Here is a 26,035-nt window from a genome sequence, read left to right on the forward strand (position 1 = left end):
TGTCCAGATCTGTATATACGACCACGTACTAGACATGTCGACGTTACAAAGATAGCGATCAAGAAACTATTAGTTTCTACTGCGCTCAAATATCAGGAAAGTTTTAATTTAATTATTTCGATAAACGAGGGAATATATAATGAGTATAACATAATGAAAATATGAGTTAAGCTCTATAAAGCACTAAGTGCTTTTAATAGACCAAATTTTTGTTTTCAGTAATTTTTTAATCAAAAAAATCTGCAACAACTGGGTATCGTGGTACCGACAGTATTTTGTGAATATCTCGGAAACCAAGGCCCGAATGGAGGTTATATGTATAGAAAAAAGTTGTTCAGAATCACACTCTCTACAACATATTTAAAAATCATTGAAATCGGTGAGGAACGTATGATTCTGAACAACTATCCTTGTCCATGGCTAATTTGTTCTTCTATTTTTATCGCTCTTGTAAATGAACGTGCATGCGAAACACATATATCACGTCAAAAATATTATTCGCAGTCCATCAAGTACTGAAATTACTATTAAAATGAAATTCAGGTTTTATTATAACAAAATATTATGACGAAGAAAGTAAATTTAATGTTAAGTCTAAAAAGCTATTGTGTATAGAGTTACTCGTCTATCTCGGGTCGACATGTATGAACTTCACCGTAGAATCGTACAATGAAACAGGTTCATGTAGAGTGGAACCACAGACGAGCATATCTCGTTTGCGGTGGAACTACATAAATAGTTTCTTGTAAATGCTGGCGTGGAGCCAAACAGGGCAAATCATTAACTTCATAGGTTCTTGTATATGCTAAGATGAAATACCTTTCAGTATGGCCGTTCAGTACCTTTGGCCGTGTGGTGCAGTACTAGTTTGAGAACAACGAGAACAAGCGCGAGCACTCTTATTCTCTTTCTGGCTACGTAGACCAACAAAAATTATTAAATACGGACGTATCTTTATTTTTTCCCTTAATTTTCAAATGATCGAATGATAAATCGAACTGCTATTTAAAAGAGAAATATGTTTGGAATATATACATATTTATTTAACGACCATGATATGCCTAATCATATTTATTTGCTCATGTACTGTTACTAATAGATGCTATACGCTTAAATACAGATGATGTATTACAGAAACGAATATACCAAAAAACTTAGCAATGTACACGCTATTGAAATCACTTTTAAATAGATTACTTTATCGTTTGTCGATTACATTGCCTAACAAGAGGAAGGGTGTACCGTTGAATATATTAATTTCATGGTGTCGACACTCGATGATTGAAAATATCGTCGGCAAAACCACCTCTCCGTAAAAAGGGTCGTGGTTAAAGAAAGTACAAAACAAAAATGGATGGCAGTAATGTAGGAGAAGTGGATGAAAGTGGATGGTGGAACGAAAGAAACGGGGAAAGATAGATATCTCTATACAAAAATAATTGGCAAAAAGCGAGAAAATAAAACGATCTCACGGACGAATAATGAGCTATGATACAAGTTGTCGAGATAATACTTTTTTTAAAAATGAGATTAGACTGAATCGTAATCTTTTCCTCATATACTTCATACACACAGGCATACACAGATTCAAATTTTCTTCGCTTTTTAAATTTTTTCACGCATACTCTGCCTCTTTCTCTCTCGAAATCTTTCAACCTAGCACGCGTGCATTTCGCTATACAACGGCTACGATGATAATATACTTGTTGTGTGATGTAAAACAATAATACACGCTAATGATCGCGAACAAACGAGACTGTCATCGATAGTGTACCTAATTTGTTATGCATGACGCGTTGCTGTGTATAATTGATCTTAAAAGAAAATAAACACAGACAAAGAAAAATATAGAATATAACAAAATGTTCGCGCGACTAAGAGATATCGGTGCACGGCTGTTCTCTTTTCGAATCTTCTCAAGGAAGAGGACTCTTTTTATACATCGTGCAGCCGGCACTTTTTTTATCTGATCGGCGATCGACCAGCGTTAGCACGAGCAACGCTTAGTGACGAAAACAGAAAATATCTTACACGCAAATCTCGATGCTTTTTACAATAAAAACCTCTTCATCTTTGGTAGAAACTACTAAATAAATTATATTGTCGCTTACAGTAAGAATCGATGTTCGAATCGAACGCTCAAACAAAAACCTTCCACGGAATAGTGAAAAATTCAACAGCTCGAATAATATTTTCTTTCTCTTTTTTTTTTTCTTTTCTTATCTGTTTCATCATTCTCTTCGTCGTTCGACGGAAGAGAAGTTTTTAATAAAAACGTTGTGCATCGCGCACGAACAGAAAAACGTCGTGCGTCCGTTTTGCTGCTCGAACGCGACACACGAGCAGGTAAACTAGAAAAATATGCACGCATATATACGGTCCTGAAATACGATTCGGTGTGCTTGAGGATGTTACACGTTGGCGTGTCAAACGTCGTTAATAATACAATATACGTTTGTTCCTTCGTTATTCGATTTGCAGGCATATTCCGAGCTTAAAAATTCGGGAACAAATTCTGACGAATATACGTAGGTCGCCAAATCATTTGTTTCGTTATACTTCACACGTTTTGTCAAATTATTTGTTCGTAAGAGAAAAAAGTTATAGTCGACGAGAGCGTTTAATTTGACGCGAGGCTTAAAAGCTAATAATCGTTATCGATAGATTGTTTAATAGGATATAATAGCAGAATGAACGGTAAATAAGAGTTTAAAAATGTAGACATATAGATATGTGGACTAGCCAGATGCGTGAAACTATGAAGAGTCAACTTATTTACGAAGACAATATTACTAGTGTATAAAGACACTACACAGGTCCAACGTGTCGAATCGGTATAAATGAACCAAGTACTAGTACCAAGTATTGACTGTCTAAAATCTGTTATGTATTTCTATTTATCGCGTTACTTATATTTATATCGACAACAATCTGCCTATATCGATTCCGCAGTATAAATTTCCGTAATATAGAAAGTTTTTCCTCTTTCCTTTTTCCTATTTCATAATATTTGGAAATCACAAAACTTCTAATAGCCATATAGTCATTACGTGCATATGACTACTGACTCAACTATAGAATTATTGTAAATAATTAGCCAACACACTGTACATTAATTTATGCGATGCGAATGTATGAATATACATGTTCAAAAATATCGTGAACACATATCTGAGAAAGTCAATTTATTATCACATTCTATGAAAATGTAAGACTTGTTAGAAATATATATATATATGTATAGAAATCGTCAATTTGGGCACATTTTTCTATAAAAGAAGAAGCTTTGAAATATAGCAAGTACATATACGTCGCAAGTCACCTAGTATCTAATGTTACGTCTTTCCAAAGTTCCATTCACAAAAACTAATCGTGTATATCTGGGCCAGTGGTACATTTAAAGGTATTTTTGTTAGCGAACCGTTAATTTCTTTCAATTTTCATCTTATTGGCATTCGATTATATCGTAAAACGATATTTCGAACCTGAAAAACTGACTATATTCCAAAATCAAGCAACCTTAGAACTCATATTCGTCAGAATTGTCTCTCCGATAGTTGAGACATAAAATACATTTGCAAATCTTTCAACATAACTTGGAGTTAGTTCCACGGTACAATTCTTCGTAAATCATGCTAGCGTTTACGGTGGATGCGGCTGTGCGGGTGTCAAGGTACGTATACACGATGCAGAACGAATAACAGAATTCAGAAAATACAGAAGGGAAATGAAACGAAAGAAGAGATAAACGTTGTGTACATTTGTCTTTCGTTTTCATCTACCGCCAATCGAGTCGATCGACCTCGTTGCTGTTCGCCAACCAAGAAATCCAACGTGTTCCTTAAACTTAAAGGCCATCGACTTTCCAGTTCGTTCGATTCTAACGAAGAAAAGTCGCTTGGGACAGGTTTGCGTAAAGCAATCTAATGTTAAAACGTGGCGATACAAAGCTAAGGGTCCATCGACTTCTGTCAAACGAGAACTACGAGGTATCGCGTGATTCGCGATCAGATTCGATACAAATAATCCTAAATGCTATGTGTCACATTAAATTCGACGTAAATTATCTACTTAAACCATTTGCCTACTTACTAGGTAGCCTCTATTTTCGCACGCCTTTCACTCTTTCGCTCTCTCGCTCTCACGCTCTCTCTCTCTCTCTCTCTCTCTCTCTCTTTCTTCTTTCAATTTGCGTTCTTTCTCCGCTTGCGTAGCTTCGTCAAACCTAGCAAGAGTATCCTCGTGGAACTTGCCACAGCAATACGGCATTTCCTTTGATGTTGCGCTACTAAACGAGGAAACACCAAAAACTAGAACGAACTAAAGAGAAAGTCAGACTTGGAGTAGTCGCTTGCTGCTCGTTGAGATTTCCTCTTTAGAATGCGTACTAGAACATTTACACGCGAGCAATCGTATCGATCGAGTCATCCCCGAGACTCCTCATCCAGAAGCATTCGTCAAACGCGAGAGATAAAACAATCTTCGTGTTTTTCTGCTTTGACTGGTGATTGTACGTGTTTTACGGCGGTTCACCGGGTATCTGGCTGGTCCTCACGCCGATGTCCACCAACGGTGTCCAGGTGGTTGCTCCCTTTTCTATCTCTTTCTTTTAACAGGACGAGCTCTTCAGCTCGCCAATGTCAGCGATGTTTTGGAGTAACGCAGCCGCCTCGTTGCTCGACTGGCTCGACTTGTATCGTTGCTTCAGGGTGCTCAATGCGGACAACAGTTTTGTGTTTGACGTCATTAGACGCGAATTCGCAGCGTCCAAAGCAGCTATTTGTTGCTCTTGCGCGTCGATCACGCGCTGCTTGTACGACAACGCAGCCGACATCTTCTGTTGTTCGCGCCGTAGCTCCTCCTCCACGGAGATTAACCTAGAATAATGAAATCGGTGATCATTTTAGCCGGTTCTGCTTGCGTCAACGTGTTTCGTGGATATTTGGATTTGGGCGATCCACATCGCGTGTTCGACCATGGTGCAATCTCTATCTCTTATATTCTTCCCCCTTTTTAGAGGAGTAAAGATCGAACGTTTCATTTGGATGATTGGACGTTTATCTTGTACAGACGAAAGCTGTCGTTATGAAGATCTTTCTTAGACGAATAGAGGTTGCTTGGATGGTTCAGAGCACACACGGAATTCAGCTTCGCCTGAGAACTCTCTCGATGTATTCGCGTTCGCCACTTTTATTCAACGGAATCTTTAGTCGGAAATTTTGATATTTTAATCGATGCAAGCAATACGAGTAAAATGTAACGAGAATCATCGGGTTTAAGAGAGATTTCACGGGGAGGCTTAAAAGGATCCAAGCGTATCACGATGCATATATCGAATAAAAAGAAAACACCGATAAATAGTTTGGAAACGAAAGTCAAAGGAAGCAGCAGTGTAAAATATTTGGTGCAAAGTATCATACGCTCGAACAACCAAAAAACAGAACGATCGATAATGCAATGGGTTAAGAGAGCTTTTTTCGATCAAAGAAGCGAGGAGTCTGCTTCTGCGATTGGCCACAGTCAAATTCGTGTGCGTGTAAGTAAGTACGATAATGTGAGAGGAAATGTTCAGGACAAAGTGGCCCGAAGAAAAGCTCGCAATAAATTTTACGACCGAATGGAGAGCACGACGCGAACAACTATTCCGAACATTTGCCGCGCACGTTGCAACACGCTACGCAGAGCTGACACGCAAAAATCATAGTGATTGCAAAAGTGAACCGTGCACGCGTGAAACAGAACGAACGTGTGATCAGAGGCGTGTGTGAGGCTGTCGGTATCGGATATCGAGAAATTTTATCAAGTACTGACATGTGGCTGACCGAGAGAATGTTTTTTGGACGGTGATGTAAGTATAAAACACGCAGGGTGAGAATGCTGGTTCGTCGAACGGTGATTTTGAGTATTGTTATATATATATATATATACAAAAATTAGGTGAACAAACTTAGAATTTCCGTATCGAATTGCTTTTTAGTATGCGCACAGAGAAAAAACAGTCTGGCACGTATCTTTGTCGAATAAAACCAAGATAGAGGACAAGATATACATATATATGAGTATAAAAAGGCTAAAAACATGTGATGTAACAATGTAAGAAGCTTAGAAATATAATTGACTCTTACACCAAGGTCCAGATCAAGCCAGAGTATACCAAATGCAGCGGAATAGAATGCACAGGAACACACAATCAATTAAACATAGATTATTTCGAGAAACAGTAACAGAGTTCGAGTTGCGCGACTCGATGACAATTTGCTTCTTTTAATATTTTCTTTCTTTCTACTATTCGATACTTTTTATGCAAAAAGGTAATACGGGTTTCTTCGTTTTTACTCTTCGTTTGGCTCGGCTTTTCTACTTTATACGTATATTTACAGAATTTTATCTAACTGTAAGCAACAGTTTCTTTTGGTCGGTTTGAAATCGTTGGCAGACGGAGCTGAATAAACTTTGCGTCTTGCGATAAAATATTGTAAATTTACGTTTACGTCTTTATCTTTATTTTACCAATAATATACGTAAGAATCTTTTTTCTTGAGAAAATAGAAAATATATTTTTCAAAATATGTACATACACACTTTGAATTTTGCATTGCATCAGTTGGAGGTGTGTTTCTACAAGGTAAAGGTAAAAGAAAATGTAGAAATAACGATCGAATTGAGAGTCAATTACTCATTGTGATCGAGACCAAACACCATATCGTTCCACCATATTTTGTTTATCACATTATTATATATTTCGCGTCGTGTTTTGTTAATTTTGAAGATATAGTAATTGTACAAAATTTCGCGAACAAAGAACAAAAGTTAAACGACGAATGAAATACAAATAAATGGAACAAAAAATAAGAAAAGGACACATAAAAAACTCAAGAAGTAAACGTGTAATGAAATCGATAATATACATAGAGAAAGAACACAGGACCGTTAGAACATAGAACAAAGTTGTTGAAAGGACAGTGACTGGTAACGTGTCCGATTAAGGAATTCTAATTTTAGAAATTAAGGATTCATAAGTGAATATCTTTGTATATATTTTAATACCGATATTTCACGAAATTGTTTAATCAAATATCAAATTAAACACGACGTATTATAAATACGCAGGAACATTCGCATTTATGAATTCTTAAATTGCATCTAATATGTATCGATCGGATATTACCCTTTCCTAAATTTTTTAAGCCACGCTTTTTATACCTTTTTAAGCTACGTTTCACTCAACTCTGCCTGCCACTTCGGAGATCGCGTTCCACGACTGTTGTTGGATCTCGCCGAGAATCGTGTATCCAAATATGACGTCGCGAAGAAAGCATCGAACAAACGATCGATAGTCTCTTCGCGGATATCTTTCGATCTTCGTAGAGAAGACGTCGAACGAGAAATATCGCGATGAAGAAGAACGAAGGAAAGGAGGGAAGAAAAGAGAGAACCGACGTGTGACTGATGATGAGACGGAAGGGTTCGAAGGGTGAAACGTAAGAGAAAAGTGGTAGTCGTCACGGTGATGGGGTGATTACACTCAGGCAAATAATCAATCGGTGGTTAGTGGCAGCGTTAATGAGGATCAAGTACCTGGAAATGATGCTCTTCATCTTGGTATCCGGTGCAATGCCGTCTATATCGGTATCCTCGGTTGTGCCTAACCGGGCCCTCAGTCGATCTACGCTACTCTGCAACCTCTCGATTTCCACTTCGTACTGGAAACGAAGAGACGTGGCGTTGTTAGTTACAAGACATACACGTTATAAAGGCGTTCCGTTAGGCGACAGGTCAGAGAGAAAAAGACAGAGACAAAAAGTGACGATCTTTCGCACGGTAAAAGAGGAACTTGTTATTCACAAGGTATACGTTACTACGAGTATATATACACACACGGACGAGTTACGATGGATTAAGAGAGAATTATAAGTTCCTCTTTGATCTCGTAAGACAAGTTCTATGGAAATCGAATTATCACGGTTCCTTTGCCTCGATCACCGCTGAAAGTCGAAGAGATTTTATTTTTTCGTTCGGTTTTGCGGATGACGGATAAATTGAATTGTACGAAAGATTTTTAAACTTATAACAGAACGATTATTTCGACAAATGCTATTTCACGATTATTCCTGTCGTTGCAAATAAAGTCAGATTAATTAATTATTGTATCGTAAGTAACGAAAATGAAATAAGATAATAAGAAAAGTGAACACGTAGAGCTCTAACTTTAACGAGTCTCTAACAAGTAAATTTTCGAAAACGCAAAGAAATTAATAGCATATATCTGTAATTTTTTCCGCCGTCAGAAAAACCAAGTAGGTACTAGGTGGTGATCGTAATAAATCTATTACCTGATTGATACTTCGATGACTGCGAGATTTGCTCCTCCTCGTTGTGCAGCTCTCCTCTTCGCTGGTATCAGAGAGGTCTCGCGTAGAATCTAGCGATAGTCTCCTTCTTAGCTTCGTGCAACAGACACCCTGGTTTTGTTCCGAGTTATTTTTGTGCGTCTGGTTGGCCTGTCTCCACTGGTTCTGATTATTTCTTTGCAGATTCCTCACGTTATTCTGCGGTGGAGGCGACGGGCTGAGATCAACGCCTCTCACACCCTCCACTCCTCCGTTTCCATCCCTTTCCTCGGAACTGCTGCTGCCTCTCCTGCCGTTTCTTCCGTGATTCGATTCCATGTGGTAAACAGGATTGGCGAAAGCCAGCGGGGCTGCATTGAGTATATGTGCGTTTGCATTGTTGCTGCTGAGATCCACGGGACTGGAGCTCTGACTGTAAGCAGCGAAGCTTTGGTAACCGGATGAGGCAACGTTGCTCAATTGAGAGATCGATATTTGCGAACCCTTTTGCGATTTTGATTCCGACACTTCGTCGTCGGCGTACCTTAATAGATCGGACAGCTCGTCCAAATTACCATTGGCAGTCGTGTTGTTCTTGCTATTCGTGTAATTATTGTTTGGTTGATGGTTGATCGATAGAGTGAGATTCGACGAAGGATTCACCACGACGTTTGCGTTTACCGTAGTTTTCGACACGTTATTATAATTTTGGTGTTGCATCTGGTTCACGTTATCCTCCTTGTTACAGTGGTTCCTACTGGTTGATCTCGAGACGTTGTAATTATTATGGTTATAATTATCTTCTCTGTCATGGATGTCTAGGTTTTGCAACCGCGCTATGTTGTGTCTGTGGTTCTGCTGCTGTTGTTGCTGGGACATAATTGTGCAGTTATTCGATTGGTTGATCTGCGACGTAGTGATGTTGTAGTTGGAATCCTTCAGATTGCTGTGACTCTCTGATCTCGTAGGACTAGCGGGATGTGTCTGGCAATGATTCACGTTCGCCAGACTCGCACTAGCGGTCAGTCTGTATCCCGCGCCCGCCCTGCCCGACCCTAACGGTCTGTGTTGTCTTACTATGGGTGTGGGCGAACGCGACACAAAAGCTGGCGACTCCAGCGGATAATCGTCCGTAGTAATTTGCAGCTGTAGCTTTCCATTGGCCGGCATGTATGCATTACGCGGCAGAGTGGCTGCTCTGGTTACGTTAGGGCTGCGGGAACTGTTGTGGCTTAGCGTGTTCGATTGCAACACTTCGTTGCTATCTCTGATCGTTCCATTTAGCGTACTGTGATTGCTCAATGTCGACGTTGCTGATACAGACAAGTTGGTATTGCTGTTTGCTATCGTGGGATCGTTATAGCGGAAGATGTTGTTTTGTAAATTTGGATAGCGGTGAGAAACGGGCACCGGATTTGGACCCGACTGATCTAAAGCTATAGAGATCCTCTCGAGGATCTCTGGTAATCTCGATGGAGGCAGTGACGAGGAAAACGAAGATATCGTGACCAAACTTTCGCGTAAAAGCGCATGCAGGAGAGACAGTTGTTTGCCCAAGTCGATATACCCGTCGAATTCCAACGAGTTATTGGCCGGAGCATCCTTTGGCAAAGGGCTCTGTAAACAAACATTTTTAATCTCGATAAGTCTCGAGTTTCGTCATTTCGTGATAAAAAATAAAGAATTATCGCGTACACTGATTAGCTGAAGAAAGTTCTTCATGGATGGAGCTTCTCGCTCCAGGAGATCGTTCATGAATTCCATGAAGTTTTCCTTTCCTTGGAATCTCGTGAAGTTTGCCAGAGTTTGAAGCGTTTTCGCCACGAGAGTCAGATTCCTCGCTGCCTTTTCATTTGGATATTCTAAAAAAAAAACTTTACTTCTGTTTTAACGTCTTCAAACATTTTATTTAAAATTATTTAAAAATACTGCCTCGCTACATATACTCGATACAGTTCGTCTTTTAAATTTATCACCAGAGACGACGAAACTATTACACTCGTTTTACTTTCTGATCTTTATATCGATCTTTACGGAAAGTGGAAGAAGAATAAATTACGGAGAAGACAAAAGCGCTCGAAACTTCGATCAAATCTATCAAACGATGAAATCTGATATCGAAAAAATGATATTATGTTAATTCAACGGACGATTCTCTGGCTACTCTCTGACGACGACGACGATCGTCTCTTCTCAATCAGGTGCGCTTTTAAAGGATTCACATACGCGTGCCACTTTTTACGTGCATTCTCAAAATCGGTCCTTGTCCTCGCTTGCAATCGACATTCCAGACTCTAGACTAAATACAGAGTGCCGTTTTACTCAAAGCCAGTGTCGCTAATATCGCGGCTTACACAGTGCAACTTCCTAGTATAGGGCCGAGAGATATGCATTGTTGATAAATCAAATATATCGGCACGGTGTTATCGTTGCGGTGTTATATACAACGTCGTAGTTTACTAACGAGAGTCAACTACATATACCGCGTTCTGCTTAATTCCACTTTTATTCACTACCACCGACTTGATTTCATCAACTTGAAACAAATTGCTTTCCGACACTAGTTGCAACAATCGTGGAACAACCTCGTAGTCTCGAAGATCTAAGTTTCAATCGCTAATAACGGACGGGACGAGGTACATAGACCGAGCAAGATGACGTAATATTTCGAGCTTTCGACTTACCGTGCGTAATGTTGAAGAGGGACGGGCTCAGAATGGCTGGGCAGAGGAATCTGAGGAATATAGACGCAGAGATCAGATTGTCGGCGATGTCTTCACGGCCCATGTCGGCCAAGCGTTCGCGGAATATACGGAAGCACTCGCGTAATTCGAGAGGAAAGTGAGCGTGGCTAGCCAATATCCTACTCCAGGCGAGCTCCACGGCGTTCCGTAGATTCTGCTGCTGCTTGTGAAGGGCCGCCACCGAGGCGACCTTCAGTGGATCCACCTCGCAGTCGCCACCCTCCACCGCTCCTCTTACAACAGCCCCCAAGGTCTCCTGGAGATACCTGTCACCCGTCAACTTCAGGTAGGCCTCCATCGCCTTCGTGGCTAAAGAATTTCCTCGAAACGTGAGCCTCTCGTCGTCTGAAATTCGATATTTTCCGTTAATAAACGCACGAATATTTACCGCAGCAACTTCGACTTCTTTGACTCTGTAGGCGAGATCGATCTTGCCAGGGGTGTGTCATATTTTGCAGGAAAGAAAGGATTTTAAAGAGAGGATTCTGTCAAATGGTTTTCAATATCCCGATGGTTGTCCAAAGATACTTTTCTCTTTACAGGTGCTTTTTGTTCTTTTTTTAGGTTCGGAAGAATCGTTTCCGTTGATGCTTATAAGATAAGCTATCGAACCAGGAATCTTTTATATTTATCATACTGATTTTCTATACATGCATACATACGTACGTATACATATGTATACACTACGATATAACTAGAATGTCATAAAGAAGCGAACAAGTGAATTTTCATTATATATTTCAATTCTACAAAACAATCAATAAATTCTTGCTTCTCAGCCGCATTGAAGATCAGCATGACTCACCTATTCTGTGTATATCCATCATCACCAAGTCGGCGAGAAATTGAGGCGCTTTCTTTTCGCGCTGCATGACAGCTACTAAAGCCGTGGCGATGTCCTCTTTCGCTTTGACACCGATCACTGGCTCCAATTTCTCGCACAAGGACGCATAATCTGTCTTCAAATACTCCAGGAACTCTTGGTATATTTGAACCGGCAGTATGTCCACAGATTGGAAACGACATTTCACCCTCAAAGCTGGAGGCTCCTTCAAAGGACCTTTATCGCCAACGACGGTGTACCATTTCTCTGTTAGATAACGAGACGTGACGTTGTGCACCGGTATACTCACGGAACCTGGGCAAAATTACAAGCATTTTCAGGAATATTCATTTTATCGAAGATGGATTTGTTTTATCGGAGAGAGAGAGAGAGAGAGAGAAATAACAGAAATATAATTCAATTCAAAGTAAAATTTCATTCAATTTTCATTTATAATATATTTTGAGGAATTGCAAGTATTGGATTTGACCAATTTTCTTTGAATTACACGAGCTGTTAAAAACATTCAAAGAAAACTGTTAGCAAGAAATTTAATTTGTTTCTCGATTTCTGCCAATTATTAAGTTTGTCAAGTAACATAATTTTACATTTATCCCAATTTACCGATTAAAACGTTCTTGTCCCTCTTCTTCTTTCTGTCAGCTTCCCTGTAGAGGTTCACTTGTATGGTATTGACGGAAGGCAAATGATGGAAATCAAAGTGCTCGCCCCAGAAGCAAAGGTCGGCCTTCAGTTTCGCGGTGGTTCTCGCGTACAAAGTACTGTCCAGGCAGACCTCGCAGAAGTATCGTTTCTTCGCTGGCACGCCTTTCGCCTCGAGCAACCAGATCTGCAAGGAATTATCCGTTCGTCGTGTCTGCTCCGCGTCAGGTTGAACGGATTTCCTCAAGCTGTGTTCAACATTCAACGTACGATGATTAATCGTGCTAATTATCTTTGCCTCTTGAAATTGAAGATATCCAACAAGGGTAATTTCCGACACAAATATTTACAACCGAATATCTTAAATACCTGTTTAAGTTTAAAAGACGGACGATACGAAAAGATACAATTTTCCACGTAAAATCGTAATTTTACAAGATACACCTCGAACGTGTTTTTCAACGGTATACGATTGCTTCGATGAAACCCACCGTAGCTAGTAGCTCGACCATCGAAAATGGCAACGCGTCGTTTGTGCAACGAGTGATTATTTGACGGTCAAAGCTGGTTTGGATCGATCAGCGTGGCGTAACAGTTTCTCCTCCCCCGGGTGAGGAAAGAAGATAAAAGAGAAGGAGAAGGTCGGGGAGGAAGCAGCGTGGAAAGAAGAAGAAAAAGAAGAAGCGGCAGAGAAACGGTACCAACCTGTGTAACCACTGGTCCCGTTCGTGAGCGGTCCTGCAACTGAAATATTTCGGCCCACCGGTGCTGGGTGTGACCTGGAAGCAGTGAGGTCTGCCAAGCAGGCTCGGATGCAGCGGTGTCACGGCCGCGAGGTCCATCGAGGTCACCGCCTGTCCGCAGAGCAGGGACTCGTGTGAACGGCAACCCCGAAGTCCGGCACCGCGTTGCTTCTGTCGCTCGAGCTTTGTCACGCTTTTCGTCCGCTTCAGCGGATTCGAGCGGAACGACCTCTTGGAGAAGAAGTTCTATGAACAGACAAACAGAGAGGGAGGTGAACGCGTGTCGCTCAGGTAAATGGAAGCGATCGAGGAATACGGGGGTCATCGATTCGATCATGTAAACTCCACTCTGATATATCAAGTTAATAAACAATAATACACGATTAATAGAGAACTGAGAAATACGAACGTATCTAAATTAACTAATTAATTCAATGCTAGACATGTTCGTACGAAAATCTTTTATATTTATCTTTTATCTTCTAACGCTTTTAATTCTTTTTCCGATACAAATGAATTCGCTTGCTACAGTTACGCAACATTTTTGAGTCATCTACTTTTCAAGTTTCATATTTCCTGTGACTAGAATACGGTATCTATATGTATCGATCACGTTTGAACTCTGTAAAGTCCCTTCACCACGCCGTTACTGTTTTACTTTAATTACTTAGCTTCTTGGAATCGTCATATCGAATCAATTTCGCATAGTTTGTCGTTAAATCGTGATCAACGATCGATTCACGTTGCTCGATTCCTTCCAAACAACTTCTCTGTTGATCGCGCCGCGCAAACATTCTCCGCATTAAATTAATTACACGAAGATGAATCGATCGGTGGTGTTGCAACGCCATGTATAACGTGACTCTAATTCCGATGTATGATATAACTGTTGGACGCTTTCTTCTCCTCCTTGCCGCTTAAACGCGTCTTCTTCGAAAGTTTAAACAAAAGTATTCTGATAATCTGCAAAAGTCGCATGTAGGATATCTATAAGTTGGAAATTGCTACACGTTTTCGACCTATAAAAGATCAACTACAAAAGGAAACTACCATTCAACACAGAAGTATCTTTTCTAAGTATCATCGTCAAAACGAAGAATGATTTTTAAGATTTTAAATATGCAACGTAAATATAGATTAATAATACAGGTAATATGAAATTTGGAATTTCAGATCGACGAGGACAAATGAGAATATTAATTATTAAGCGAAATTATTAAATGAGAGTATGCTACATTGACACAAGTATACATAATATTACTAGTAAATTGTATGATACGTTCGATACGACATACTTTCGATCAATATGCTTCTAACATCGTACAGTACGAATTTTCGCATTAAATAAACACGACCTACATTTTTTTCAACTTTGATTAATGGCATTTTCGTATTTCCATGTTAATTTGCTTCAAATTTTCCCGTTAAAAAATTTGATTCTGCGACAGTTTCATCGACAGACTTTACACATTCGAAAGATAAAACGCGATCAATCGAAAATTTGATCTCGTTTTCGTTCGAATTGACTTCTCGGCGTCAACGTGCTAAACACACTAAGTGAAACTGTATGTATTTTATCGCAGACATGCGCCATGTGTTAACGACTATGGAAAATATTCTTTGCCCTCCTGAGAAATGTTCCGCGACTCTTTGAAGTTAACGCGAGGCAAACAAAGAATAATTGGAGGCCTCGGATAAATGTGGCACACAGCTGTTCAAAACTTTTTTTTTTAGTTATGACGTCGTATTAGAGTTTGGGAATGCCGGGAAACCATAGTGCATATATATATTTATATATGTATATATAGACTTTTACTTCAATGATATTCGATATTCAATTTTAAATTTGACCATCAATTAATTCATAAATAAGTCGATATAATACACTTACAAACGTTATAATATATTTGTCAAAACGTCATAAATATTTCAATTATTATAAATTGTCAACTACTTTGTTATTCTATTTTGATATTTGTCTGGATTTTAATATTCGTAAACTTCAAGACTTTTTAACGCTTTATATCATCGTTGTTTGAGAATACTTTGTCCAGACAAATCGACGATTTCTCCTTTCGAATCGAAATATTAAATGCTTTTAGAGCGTTTGAAGAAATAAGAGTTGGTCGAAGTCGGTCACGTTAGGTGCGAGTCGGTGCAAATCGATTTCAAAGTTCTTTCGTGCTAACGTGAAACAAAATCTACGAAAGAAAGAAAACTCGCACGACTCGGCAAGAGGAATAGAGAGAACAATTTGCATCGAAATAGCCGTCTTACAAATATGGTAATACTCTCAACCTGTTATTGCTTAATTTAGTTGTAAATCCGTCTATTCGGAAAATCGACTCGCAGAAATCGTACCGGAAACTGGACTGGTTATATTCGTAAAACTACGATGTAATTAAACAAAATTAGGTTCTCATAGTACGAAATTCATCGATATTTTCCACGAAAGGAACGTTCAATACAAAACAACTATGTACACGTCACGGTAACAATTTCACGCGTTTCACGCGTTTGTCAGCAAAAATCCTGAATTTATCCGATTGATCCACTTTCGTTGCACCAATAAATTTAGCTGTTTCTATCTTCCACGATTATCTTGCGTGGCGAGATGTGTAACGTTTATAGAACGTTAACTTATTACAACGTTAGAACGACAGCTTACATTTATTTAATCACGATCATAGTTCCATTCGCGAACAAGATGTTTACGACTCGCTATGCACTGTAAACGAACGAAGAAATCGTTCCGACAGCAAAAGTTGTCCGCGCCACGAGTGAAAATCATCGACTGACTTCTCCAGCGATATCGAGAATCTTTCGTGACATTGCTCGAGTGAAAGGTATCCCACACCGAGTTTGATACTGGCAGTGTTTGGCCCGTACATCCGGATCAACGATGTGTACGAACCGATCCACGGGCCCAAAAATCGCTTCTAACTCGTGACAGAGGAATTATTTATCTGGCATTTAATTAAATATGTATATTGTTTGGTTATCGTTGAGTAAATTGAAAGCTACGGTGCTATATCGAGAAACGAAATGATCGAAGACTAACGTTAATGTCCTAGCAGAAATAAGAAGAAAAATTTATGTATTATGTAAACGGGTAACGTATTTTGATAGAAGATTGAAATAAAGAGAAAGACGTATTTTATTATAGTTAATTTGTCATATCGGATCTTTAGACATTTCAAAAGACCAATGTATATAAAATAGTATATAAAGAATTAATTTGCAATTATTCGCGTATCGTAAATCCGAATGAATTTTAACATAACACGTTAAATTTTTATTCAATGGTACAAACGTTAATTATTTTGTTACGCTTCTTTCGACGTGGACTTAATTTTTCGAAACGAAAGGCTAACTTTTCCAGAAGCTAGAAATTCATCTACGAAACAAAGGTATTTTCGCGTGGTTCTCGTTCGTTACAGATTTTTCAACGAGATCGCTGAAACTCCTCGAAACGTTAAATCCTCTGTTCCACTTTCCTCGACTTTTGAGCGTGGTTCAAACGCGCTTCTTTCGGGTCATCGGATAAAGACAAGCTGGCCGGATGCCAGCGGAACTCGGAAGGATTCCAAATGTTTCGCGCGTTTCGGCAAGTGTGCACATTTACGCGAGCTTTTCCGGATGCATCGAATCGATAGTTCGTAAATTTGCCAAAAGTTTTGCTGGAAAATGATAACCGACGAACGTGAAAGAAATACTTCGTTCGAGAATATATTGTGAAACAGGCTCGAACTCGATTGTGAACAAACTCGAATAGTATTTCCTGTATAATCTGAATTTCAGCGTTAACGCGTGTTCGTTTAAACGCGTCTCATTCGGAAATATGGAAAAACAAAACGGATGGATATGACGTCTGGATTACATGGTTGAACGAAGAAAAAAGAAAAGGAAAAGACCAGATTCTCAGACTTTTCTACGAACGCAAGACAGACATACCAAACCCGCTCTCGTCGTTTATATAAAGCGATCGTTCGGCCTGCTACGCATATTTACCCTGGCAGTGAAGTAATTGACGATCATGTTGACAACTTTGTCCTCCTCATTCTCCTCCATCGGTTTCACGCACATTTTTCTTCTGATCATGCGAACGGTGTCGCGTGAGAAACAACAGCAGATGTTTCCGATTCACGAATTCAAGCACAGGGAAAGAATTCCACCCCGTCGCTATGCCTTCTTTGATTCGTTCCCCTTGGGGGATTCAAAATCGAGACGCATTTTTTCCAGTCTCCTTTCGAGTTCAACGAACGCACGTTTTTCTTAATGCCACACTTTTCCACAGTTTCTCTGAGCGTCGAGTTTCTCTTTTTAATTCCTTGGGAAATTCTTTTCATAGAAAACAACTTTTCCCGGACGATTAACCCTGACAGGTCGCGTTAATTCGCGTTAATAGAGTGTGGTTTGCAACAAGACCGTGAAACAACACGTTGAGCCACACCGATCGCTTGCTTCCTGACATACCGCTATTGTAATCGAGTTAACGCGATTGACATATTATATTCGGATAATACTACATCGGACGGCAACGAGGAATTGTGTCAAAGGAATGGCGATCGATACGTTCGAACGACTTTGTCGGTACTTTACAGTTATTAGTAGTGCGAGTCATTCGACGAAAGAAAGATTTCTCCCGCGAGAACCCTCGCTAATGTTACAGGACATTGAGACGCTGTTCTTTCGTTCGCAGCCTATTTTCACCGTGACTGGATGTTTGTCGGTAACGATACGTTGATTTCACCGACTCTAGCCGCGCTTTAACGTTATTCTTCGTCTTGTCTTTGTTCGTCATTACCACATAGTACGGTAACGCTGTTACGTTTCTTACACATTTTCTATACAGTTAGGAAGTCGTGATACCTCGCGATCGATACGACAATCGATCACGCTCGTTTCTTATAGTTTTATCTTTATCCTAGCACCTGATTGTTATTGTTCTCGATATCGTTAGGAATTTATCAACGCCTCACTCGCTTAACCGTTTATCACGATTTTTCAATAACACTACTTCCGATCATTCCCTTCCATTCCTATCCGACTTGCTGTATTCATCTTGACACCAAACTTTCCTCTTTTTCCCTTGCCGTATGGCGATCATCGATTTTCAGTTCCCGTTCAACTTGCTGTTCGCTTTATCGACCGAAAGCCGAAACTCGCGCAAAGGTTTCAGCGTCATCAGCGATCGCCAATTCTTCTCGACCTATTCTTTCCCACAGATTCAAACGCACGTTGTCGCGGTAAAAGTTTCTCCCGTCACTGAACGTTGAATCGCCAAAGCGACGAAAGAGGCGTGTTGTTATCGTACACGTGCGAAGACGATAAGCTCATCCAATGTCAGAATACAGTGTAATCGGTGCACTGCGTCATCGAATTCGTGGTTGGGAAACACGCCGCGATACGGACGAAGAGCTTCGGGTAACGATTCTTCGCCAATGGGACTCTCTCTCTCCCTCTTTTTCTTTTCATCGATCGCAAATTGTTGACAGTGCGATTAGAAGTTCAGTGCTTTAAGCCGCATCGAGCGAGCTGTTTTCCCTGAAGCAGCTGTGTCGAGGAGTTTTATTGGATTTGTTATTTGACAAGAGCACACGCACCAGACGTTTCTCAATTAAATTTTCAGCAAACGTTTCGTCGATTCACCAGAACGGATATATCGCTCGTATATTATATGATTTAAGGATCGTAAAATTCGTTGTACCAGTAATTTTCATAGAGATTGCCTGTTAACATACTCCGTTATTTATCTTTCATCTTTCATCATTCATCGGTTCACCAGAATCGAAAACTCTAAAATGAAAAATCCGAGGACGTCTGCAATTTGTCACGAAACTTCCAACGATCTGTCACTTTTTGCCTCGATATTAACCAAACGTTTACCCAGCGAAAGAAGAGAAGAACGCGAAGACCGTCGGTCGTGACACGCTGGAACGCGTGGTTGTTTCTCGTACGACTGCCGTTCCTCTCACGATTCTTCTGTTTCTGGTTTCCTTTGATCAGCCATCGAGGCGAAAGATTCGAAGTTTCGTATCCGACACGATAGACTTTCAGGGATTTCTATTCACACGCGGAAGCACGAGCCAAGGATTCCAGCTGGCTCTGGCTCTCAGGTATATTTCTACGGCCCCCTAAAAACGAGATCGATGCTTCCAGGCATGGCCAGGGGTAACTCTCTCTCTCTCTCTCTCTCTCTCTCTCACAGATCTCCGTTCGCCTCACGCCCGAGGGATTTAAATCGACAGGCTCTTTAAACGATTCTCTGCGATTTATGCTCCTCCGAGTCGATAGCCTCCTGCCTTTTCCGTTCACACGCCACCACGATCTTCTTCTATAAAGGTTCTTTGTTGTTGTTAATATTAATTTTCAAAACGCTTGGTTTAATCATTTTTAAACAAGTTTGAAGACGATCGCGTAAATGATCAATTCGTGGACGGTGACACGTCGATATTACTGGTATTTCAAATGGCGACTATTATTTACGATCCATGTCAATCGTCGTGTCGTTACTCGGTGGATGTTAACAAAGATTTCAAAAGGGATTTCAGGCTTTCGTATTTCTGTAATAATCCTGTTACCCGCTCGAACGGGTTTTTCGAATCTTCACGGTGGTTGAAACTAGTTAAATGCGGTCTTTTTACGATTGTTACGATCCAACAGCAATTACTCTCTATGATCGATGCAATTTTTCGCGCTCTTTCTCAAGCTTTCTGTGCCGTAGGTGTACGAAGCTTTCAATCGTCGATCCGAGTTATTATTAGACTTTCTGTATTTTGCAATTGATCAATAATCCTTGGTGACAAGTGTATTTTTAAGTTTTGTAACTGGTTTTATGAAAACTGGTATAGCTGGTTCAAAGTCCGTGTTTATTTTAAAAGGAGTTACCAGCAATCCTTGTATTTTGCAATACGTCAAAAACAACCACAAATGGCCGAAGTCGAACAATTTATGTAAATTCATTACCAACAACTAAGAGCGTTTTCACGTTTGCAGCTTACCGAGCGAACAGATTAATTTAACTTTGAAACTAAATTAAAACGTTTAACGTTTATGAACTTAAATTTATAGTTTACAACCTACCGATAATAATTTTAGAGGTATACTTTACTAGGTAGCGTTACAATTTGCATCGATAAAGATCACCGATATCTGCTTCTTTCACGATCGGTGCATTCATTCGTTTCTCGATTTTCTCTATCGGTGATCCGTCGCTGGTCGTCCGACCAGAAGAAATATTCTTAAAAGAACGTTAATTTGAAATCACACAGTATCCGCAACACAGCCTACGCTTTACGGTCTATCGACGAAGACACACACCTTCGCTTATCACCGAAAATCCTTCAGTCACAACATGGACGAACGGAGGACAATCGTTCGTCTCGTTTCGACAGACGTTCTGCGTTTCGCCGATGGCTCCGTAGGCTCGGTGATATTTTCAGCAGCGGTTGCTCGTTGCTTTTCGTCGATCGCACGGCCGTCGACCCTCGAGGCAGTTGCCTCCTGCCTTTGATGTTCCTTTATTTGGCCACGAGTCTCTTATTTACCGGCTTCTGTCCGTCGATAAATTATTGCTCGCAATTACTCGCACCGAGCACGCTTTGACGCGACAGCGATGCTCGGGAAATGTACGCGAACGTTTCGCTTTTGTTAAAATTTCCCCGCTCTTGGGTTCCAGAACGTCGTAGACGATCGTTTTCATCCTTGTTCCAGATGAAAGAAAAAGGAACAAACGCTCGAAGAAACGTGGAATACGTAGGAAATTTAACGAGGATTCGAATTAACAAACATAATAACATTTTATCTCTGACTTTAAAGTACACTGTGTGCTCGGTTCTCGTGATACACTCGGATCTCGTAAGATCCGCCTCGGAAGAGAGGCAAGATTTCCCGGCAAAATCTCGACGTTGACTGGCGCAGATGTTGCTCATCCGGGTAGCCGAAGTCAAGGGATCCTTCGTGCACACCTTTGTACGCTACGACCAAAAACCCTGCCCCTGTATTCAGGTGAGGCGAAACGGGTCACCCCTTGGCCTCTCAGTCCCTCGTCTACACTCGGGGAGCCACCGGTAAGAAGGACAAAAACGTCTTCGAGGGGTTCTCAAACCGATCTCCATGATGATCTTTTACAACAACCAGCTAAGATGCACTGTGACGAATCTGCCTCGCAGATGCGTAAATTTCATTGATCGCGTGTGATTCGATGATACATAAATATGCACGTACGGTTCCTTGATCGATAAAATTGCGTCAATGATCGTATACAAAAATAACTTTCGACGAATCTTCGATAAACAAGAATAGAACCTATTTTCTTCGCTTAATACGACACGCTCGCAGTCGCCGAATCGTTCCTCTTTAATCCTACAGAGAGCGTTATTACATTTTGAAAAAGCGACAGAATCCTTTTGCTGAAAGCATCGTTCACGAAGACCAAGCAATTTCTTGTCGCGATCAACACGGAGACGAGCGATTTCTTGCGACGAGGTAGCACGCTTCGCGAAATCGCGAAAACGGTCACGCTTCTTTTTGTCACCGACTCGTCGCTGTTGGATCGAGTTTCGTAAACAATTGGCGATAGCAGGACGCGGTTCAAACAGATGGATCCGCGAAGTCGTCGACGCACCGTTCGAAAACCAGTTTGCTCGTTTCTTTGCTTCCTTGGAGGGGTGTCGATTAACTGGTGCCAGTAGAGAATAAAAGTACGTACTTTCCATTTTGCCTATCCTTTTCTCCATATCGTCCATAACGACATCTTCGAATTTCTTTACGACCGATCTTTCGCAATGTACGTGCACTCGTATAGAATCGACAAAGTCGGTATGCCTAACTGACGCGGTTACGTACAACGATTTACACGATTTACGTCTTTAGTTATCTTACGATATGCATAAAGCTGTTTCTCTTCGTGTTGTACTCGTTTGTCCGTTACATAGATCGTTTTTCGTAATTGTTTAACCATTTTATACGAGTGAAAAATATAATCGTCATAATTTCTTAATAATTCCCTTTCAAACATAATATATTTTTGTCAACTATAATTTCTTAATCTTTTAGCGTAGATCGTCGATAGTTTATGCTCTAAAGTGGTACGCACGCTCGTAAAACTGCCACGAAAATATTTCCTTTTCTTCTTTTTCCCCCCCTTAATTTTACTACCGCTCCGCTACAGCTTATAATTAAAAATCTTTCTTACTTCTCTACCTGTTAATAAGTCGTAAACGCAAAGTAATTAAATCGAAAATATATTACACCTTTTAAATCGCGTTTCTTCTCTACTTTACATACGAAGATCGTATCTTTATTATTCATTCGCATTCTCTTTTGTCGGATTTGCATTCATACAGCAAACACCGAAACTTCATATATTCTACTCGCTTTCGCCAGGAAATTACAAAGAATGAAATGGAAAAGATTTATTTTACTGTACACGCGTAAGGATTGTAGTTAATATTTTTTTCATTTTCAATAAGGTTCGTTTCGAATGAAATTCTATCGAAAATTTGCCTTTTTCTCGAATCAATTTACGATCCAAGGAGAATTTAAGGGAATCCTGCGTGGAATCGAAGCTATGCCGTTGTTTGAAGTATAAAGCGCCGCGGAACGAGTTTATGGAAATAGGGCACGACTCGAACAAATTTTATCAAGTATTCCGTGTGACAGCGTTGAATTAAGAGATACCGGAAGGAAGGAAAACCGTCGAAGCGAAGAATATTGCGCGAATACGTTTAATATCAGAGAAATTTCGTGTACAGTGTAGATAATAGGAATGCGTAAAAAGTAATTTCGCTTGACACGATCGTTTCGATAAAAAAAGTAGCAATTACAGTAGTAACTTCTACGAATTACGTTATCTCTCTTTCTTCGGCAATAGAAAATCTAATGGTAGAAACTATTACGATCGAAAGATAACGATGAATCATGTAACGTTCTTGATTAGGAGTAAAGGACAGAAACTGCGAAAGCAACGCGTAGCTTCACCGAGTTGTTTCATCGATCAACGTGACATCATGCCAGGGAAATCGGAACCACACGACGAGACTTAATTTTTCAAATTAAATCTTAGACTCGATTAAGATCGATATCAGTATACGGAAGAATGCGTATTTTTCAAATTTATTTTCCGCTTTCAGAAAGTAAAATTTATATATGATAAATATTTATTTTCTTAATTCGTGATATATCGTGTTTTTAAAACCATGTACGTAATTCCGAAGGACTTTGTAGTTCATTGTGTATCTTTGATATCGATTACTTCGATACAACTCTATACATTTTTCATCGCACATTTCATTACAGACATACTACTTGACCTACATACTTGTACGAATCAAAAGATTTCGCTTAATACTTGAAGTTATCGACATTCATCCGGTCCATCCTATTCACAGAAAAATGTTCGTACCTAAAGAAATAAAAACTGGCGCAAGCTACGGTATCGTCGCGAACTGTAAATGAAGTCACGGCATAAATGATCTTTACATTCTACTTTCAACGTTACTAATTTGTTAATATAAATTGGACAATCGTTAGGAATAAGTTATATTTCTAATTCTTAATACTTAATACTCCTTTATAAGGAATCTTAGAGCGCTTAAATTTTCCTTATCGTGATATCGCGGCAGAAAATAGTTTCCCCGTTTCTATGGCGTGTGCACGGTGTCGGCGGCAAATTTAACGCGAAGCGAGGCGACGCTACACCTGGGACTCGCGTCTACTCACACGCGTCCTAGAAAAGCGATCTAGCGCGTGAGATTTGAGAACACCTGCGACCAAGCGCCAAGACGACACCGTGGATCGATATTTTCCATACTACGTCGCGCGTCGTCGTCCGCTTTTGCTCGCATCCACCATCTCGACGAGGCAGCGTGTCGGTTTACGCAACGAAATCGAAGCGAAGGGCAAAGGTGACGCGGAGGAAGAGTGGCCTCGTCCACGGAGAAACGAGGGACGAAATTACCGAGACGTGTGCCACGATCGAATGTTACCATGTCGATGGAGCGTGATGTTATCGAAAGTTTGGATTCATCGATCGATGAAATTTCAAGGAAAGTTCTCTTTACCTATATATTGTATCATTACAAAATATTGAAATATGAAATATTTTTAATATCGTGCGCGCGCATGTGTGTGTGTGTGTGTGTGTGTGATCGATTTAGACGGAATCCGAGGCACGAGAGAGCAACACAATGAACGTGATGTTCGAAGCAACTTGTTTCTAACGATAAAAAGAAAAGTGTACGGTACTCCAACTGAACGACTCGATGCATCGAGAGATTCGAAAGATCGAAGATACGTGATTGGAAAACTCGAGTCTCAGTTTTCGTGCTTTGAAAACGAAATGTTTCTCGAGGGGAACACGATGAGCGCGATTTTAACCGGAAGTACCGAGTATAAGTCGCGACAAAAGAATCGTCTCGAACGATTCGTCTTTAGAGATCCGAGAGATCTTTCGAAATACGCGAGGGGGATTTTACGATAAATGTCTACGTTAAGATCTTTGTTGAAGAGGATTACGATCGATAAAGGTATCTCCTAGGAAACTACGTTTATACGCGTGAATTAAAACGTCGAATTAAAAGCTTTTCGGATGCCAGAAATCGCACGTTCGATGATCGAAAATCTTTTCAAAGCATTCGCTTTCAAGATACACGAAAAGCTCTTTTTACAGAAAGGAGTTGCCCCGATCGGGAGTCAGATCTAATCTGTAAGTTTAATGCATTTTGGCGCGGCGCTGACAGATTCGCTGAAAATAGGTACTTGTCGCGATAAGGATTTACGACGAAATACCGTACCGAAGATCTTCTTCGGTTCTCGAACGAGAGAGACTCGGCGTTAATTGCGATCACGAGCCGGCAACCTCGTCACGATAAAATAATTACTCCGAGATATTTCGCCAATTAACGTGCTTTCTATCGGCCAAGTGAAAATTCTTCGGGATTGATCGCGCGAATAAACGAAATTGTTTAGGATGAAATTCGCATAGTTACGCTGTTACGTGCAAAGATAGATCTTGGTTGAAGTATCTGATATTTTTTCACGAAATAAACATCGTTTCATCTTTTCTAGAAGAATTCCTAACTCTTCGTTACTCGGTATTATTTCGTTTATTATCGGGTAATTTATATTCTATCAAAAAAATGCAAATGTGCTTGAAAAACGCTTACAAACTCGTAATAAAATCGTTACTCGTTATATTTTCGTTCCACGATCGATATTGAAATTAAAATTAAAATTAAAATTAAAATTCAATCATAACGAAAGTAATAACAGTTAAAAAGTGGCTTTTAAAAGAAAGAACACGTTATTTCGTTATCGTTGGAAGCGAACAAAAGGTACGGAGGTGTGCTCGTTGCATTATGAAAGATCGGAAATTACAGTGAATCGAAATTACAGGGACTTAAAGGGGAGCAATGAGGTCTACTTACGACGATTCTGTTGGGGGTGACGTCCAAGGGTCGAGCTCCGAGGACAGGGGTGGCCGGAGCGCTACCCCTTCGACAGGCCTTCTCGTAGGACGTGTCTGAAACACACAGGAACATTTGTGATTTAGCAACAGGGTAATTCAGCCGTTTCCGGTGCGAACGAGGCCAAACGGTCGCGTTAATTATCGTATCTCGTTTCGTATTCGATGCGAAAATCGAAATGCTATTCAGCGAATAATCGCATTTCCCTCGATTTTCCTACCTACAAGCAAGTGGCATCTTTGAGTTTTCGTACGAATGGTTT

The 26,035-nt window shown here is 40.2% G+C and overlaps 1 protein-coding gene across 29 annotated transcripts in view; it reads right to left on the minus strand.

Moving 5' to 3' along the window:
- Positions 1 to 1,056: 1,056 nt before the first annotated feature.
- The window catches only part of LOC126916263 (ras GTPase-activating protein raskol), a 251,021-nt gene continuing 226,042 nt past the window's right edge, over positions 1,057 to 26,035 (minus strand). For 26 of the 29 annotated variants that reach the window (XM_050721854.1, XM_050721864.1, XM_050721861.1 and 23 more), the window contains 9 exons: positions 25,735 to 25,829; positions 13,266 to 13,549; positions 12,522 to 12,808; positions 11,880 to 12,212; positions 11,015 to 11,419; positions 10,026 to 10,192; positions 8,334 to 9,947; positions 7,579 to 7,703; positions 1,057 to 4,877 (listed from right to left, as the gene is read on the minus strand). In XM_050721854.1, coding sequence (XP_050577811.1) covers positions 4,610 to 4,877; positions 7,579 to 7,703; positions 8,334 to 9,947; positions 10,026 to 10,192; positions 11,015 to 11,419; positions 11,880 to 12,212; positions 12,522 to 12,808; positions 13,266 to 13,549; positions 25,735 to 25,829 — 3,578 coding nt within the window. In that variant the 3' untranslated portion in view covers positions 1,057 to 4,609. Of the gene's footprint in view, positions 4,878 to 7,578; positions 7,704 to 8,333; positions 9,948 to 10,025; positions 10,193 to 11,014; positions 11,420 to 11,879; positions 12,213 to 12,521; positions 12,809 to 13,265; positions 13,550 to 17,314; positions 17,432 to 25,734; positions 25,830 to 26,035 lie in introns of those variants that run through there. The other 3 variants (XM_050721882.1, XM_050721863.1, XM_050721858.1) reach the window with 3 other exon arrangements.

Source organism: Bombus affinis, chromosome 5, assembly GCF_024516045.1.
Source record: "Bombus affinis isolate iyBomAffi1 chromosome 5, iyBomAffi1.2, whole genome shotgun sequence".
Classification (NCBI taxonomy): domain Eukaryota; kingdom Metazoa; phylum Arthropoda; class Insecta; order Hymenoptera; family Apidae; genus Bombus; species Bombus affinis.